At 39.3% G+C, this 2,937-nt stretch overlaps 1 protein-coding gene across 1 annotated transcript; it reads left to right on the forward strand.

Moving 5' to 3' along the window:
* The first annotated feature begins 1,503 nt into the window (after positions 1-1,503).
* Positions 1,504-1,866, forward strand: LOC105813606 (putative 60S ribosomal protein L37a). Its single transcript, XM_012648369.1, has one exon. The coding sequence runs from the start codon at positions 1,514-1,516 to the stop codon at positions 1,790-1,792; it is 279 nt and encodes a 92-aa protein (XP_012503823.1). The 5' UTR covers positions 1,504-1,513; the 3' UTR covers positions 1,793-1,866.
* The last annotated feature ends 1,071 nt before the right edge of the window (positions 1,867-2,937 follow it).

A 2,937-nucleotide genomic window follows, 5' to 3' on the forward strand; every position in this document is an offset into this window, starting at 1 on the left:
AAAAAAAAAACATATTGCTGTGTCTTCCTTTTACCAAAACAACCCACATCCAATTTAGAATCTGGAACAGCCAAGGTGCTCTAATATTGTTATCTTATACATTTGATTTATAATAGTTATGTTTTCCCCATGATTATCATCTAATTTTCAAAGCTATAAGCATCTATTGAAGAACATGGTTCAAAGAAGAAGCAATCATTTAAAACTAGCTTACTTAAATATTCCTGAAAATTAAAAAGTAAAAGCTATTATGTTCATCGACATTTTCTGCTGCCAAAGAGCAGCATTTCAAAACAGAAATCTAAACCATGTATGTGGCACAGCATATAAAAGAAATCAGACATAAAAATGTTTATTGTATTTAAATTAATTTTTCTGATACACCATCTGTCACCTCTCTAACCACTGCCTCATACCACTGCCACCACCACCCTTCATCCCATCTCAACTCCCTTTTTGATTGGCAGTAAAATCTGACAGTGTTTTCTTTTATGGCTTGTTATCTTGGGAATAATATATTAAAAGGCCTTCCTCACACCAAGAATACTTTTAAAATTCTTCTTCATTTTCCTAGTACTTTTATGAAGATTTTTATAATTAAATTTAATCTCTACCATTTAATTTATAGTGAATGTAAGCTAGAATTCTAGTAGTCTTCCTTTTTTTCTTCCTTTCTTTTTCTTTCTTTCTTTCCTTCTTTTCTTCCTTTATTTACCCCTTCTTTTTTTCTTTCTTTCTTTCCAAACAGTAAGTCCAACACCATGCATTAAATAATACCTTCTACCTGTAATCCTAGCACTCTGGGAGGCCGAGGCGGGTGGATCGTTTGAGCTCAGGAGTCCAAGACCAGCCTGAGCAAGAGCGACACCCCGTCTCTACTAAAAGTAGAAAGAAATTAATCAGACAACTAAAAATATATGGAAAAAGTTAGCCAGGCATGGTGGCGCATGCCTATAGTCCCAGCTACTCGGGAGGCTGAGGCAAAAGGATCGCTTGAGCCCAGGAGTTTGAGGTTGCTGTGAGCTAGGCTGATGCCACGGCACTCTAGCCTGGGCAACAGAGGGAGACTCTGTCTCAGAAAAAAAAAAAAAAAAAGACAGCCAGAGGTTGACTTTTGATCAGGGATAAATTTATTTTTTATATAGAAGAGATTTAGAATTGTTAAGACTACAGGGAAGAACTGAATTGCAAGGATAGGATAAAAGAACAGCAAACACAGATAAGAAGCAATGGTCAGGTTTGGGGTGATTAAAGGTTAGAGGCAAAGACTGAGTTAAAGATTTCAGAGGTGGTGCTGATTGGACCCAGCAGGTAGCCATCTGGGTACCTGGAATATAGGGAGGTCAAGATCCTTTGAGAGTAAAGTGTTGAATTTATCATCCACAATGATAGTAAAGTCACCCAGAATCCTGGTGTGACTTGGAAGACTATGATCCATATACCAACACCCTCAACAAATGAGGAGGAGTGACATAGATTAAATGACAGAAAGAGGTTAGATGTGGGCGGTGGCATGGCTAAACGCACCAAGAAGGTAGGAATCGTCGGTAAATACGGGACCCGCTATGGTGCCTCCCTCCGGAAAATGGTGAAGAAAATTGAGATCAGCCAGCACGCCAAGTACACTTGCTCCTTCTGTGGCAAAACCAAGATGAAGAGACGAGCTGTGGGGATCTGGCACTGTGGTTCCTGCATGAAAACAGTAGCTGGTGGTGCTTGGACCTACAACACCACTTCTGCTGTCACAGTAAAATCCGCCATCAGAAGACTGAAGGAATTGAAAGACCAGTAGATGCTCACCTTTGCAGACATGACTAGCCTGTAATAAATGGGTTAATTTATGTAAAAAAAAAAAAAAAAAAAAAAGAGGTTAGATGTGGTATGGAAAGAAGGAAGAATACAAAAGATAAAGGAGCTTTGCTTAAAGGTGAAAGAAAGATGATTTGCCAGGGTTAACGGCAATATTGAAGAATCCAATTCCACCTTAGAGCCCATGGGCTCTGGATGAGGGAGCCAACACCTTAAAGCAGTCCCCACGTGAGACCTCTGTAGGGGAGGTATGGAGAAAGTACCCATGCTGAGGAAAACCGAACTTGAGTTAGGGCAAAATGGCAGGAGGTTAATTGCCCACTCTGATGTTTATTGTTTGGAGAAAGGTTAAAGACATGAATTACAAGGAGAAGAGTTCATATTCATATATATGGCATTTCCTTGAAAAAGTGCAAATGACCAGAATGGACATAGTCTCCAAATAAATATCTCTATGCCACTTCAAGGGCGTTGAGCCAGGCAAGCAGATTTGAAATGTTGAAAAAATGGAAACCTCTTCCAACACAAAAACAGTAACAAGTGCCAGTGTTTATTTACCGTGATGGGACCCATGCTGTGAAACTTTATTTGGAAAAAGAAAGAGTGAGAGGGATGGATAAGATGACCACAGTGACCATTAGTGAGTGTCTAATTTTGTCTGGGTGGGGGTTGGGGGAAGCAATGCTTCTCAGAGAGGCATTAATAAATTAGCAGTTCTAATTAGCAACACAGGGCACCTACTTCTTTCCCTTTGGAACTCAAAGAGAATGAATTGTGTGAAAAGCTCATCCTGGGGGGTGGGAGCAGGGGAACTGAACTTGTTTGCATCCATTCATAATCAGAGGCTATCAAATATACAAAGCTGTCTTGCTTATAACTTTTTTTTTTAAAGAAATGAGTTTCTTTCATGTTGTGCAGCTAAAGAAAATACCTATTAGTAGCCACAGTCACTTTGATGTTCTAATAATTCTCAGAGAGCATTTTTAAGTGAAATGTAGTCCATTAATGTTCACATGGTACTCAAACTTGGGCAATTGGGAGGGAAAAAATCTTAGTAATCCGATTTTTCTATAATGATCAGATTACCATGGTGCATCTTCTGGAAGGATGGCATTGAGGATGTGACTC

Source organism: Propithecus coquereli, unplaced genomic scaffold (genome assembly GCF_000956105.1).
Source record: "Propithecus coquereli isolate 6110/MARCELLA unplaced genomic scaffold, Pcoq_1.0 Scaffold282, whole genome shotgun sequence".
Classification (NCBI taxonomy): Eukaryota; Metazoa; Chordata; class Mammalia; order Primates; family Indriidae; genus Propithecus; species Propithecus coquereli.

What these genes read in the sequence shown, in the direction of transcription:
- LOC105813606 (XM_012648369.1), top strand. Translation starts at nt 1,514, where the DNA reads ATGGCTAAACGCACCAAGAAGGTAGGAATCGTCGGTAAATACGGGACC.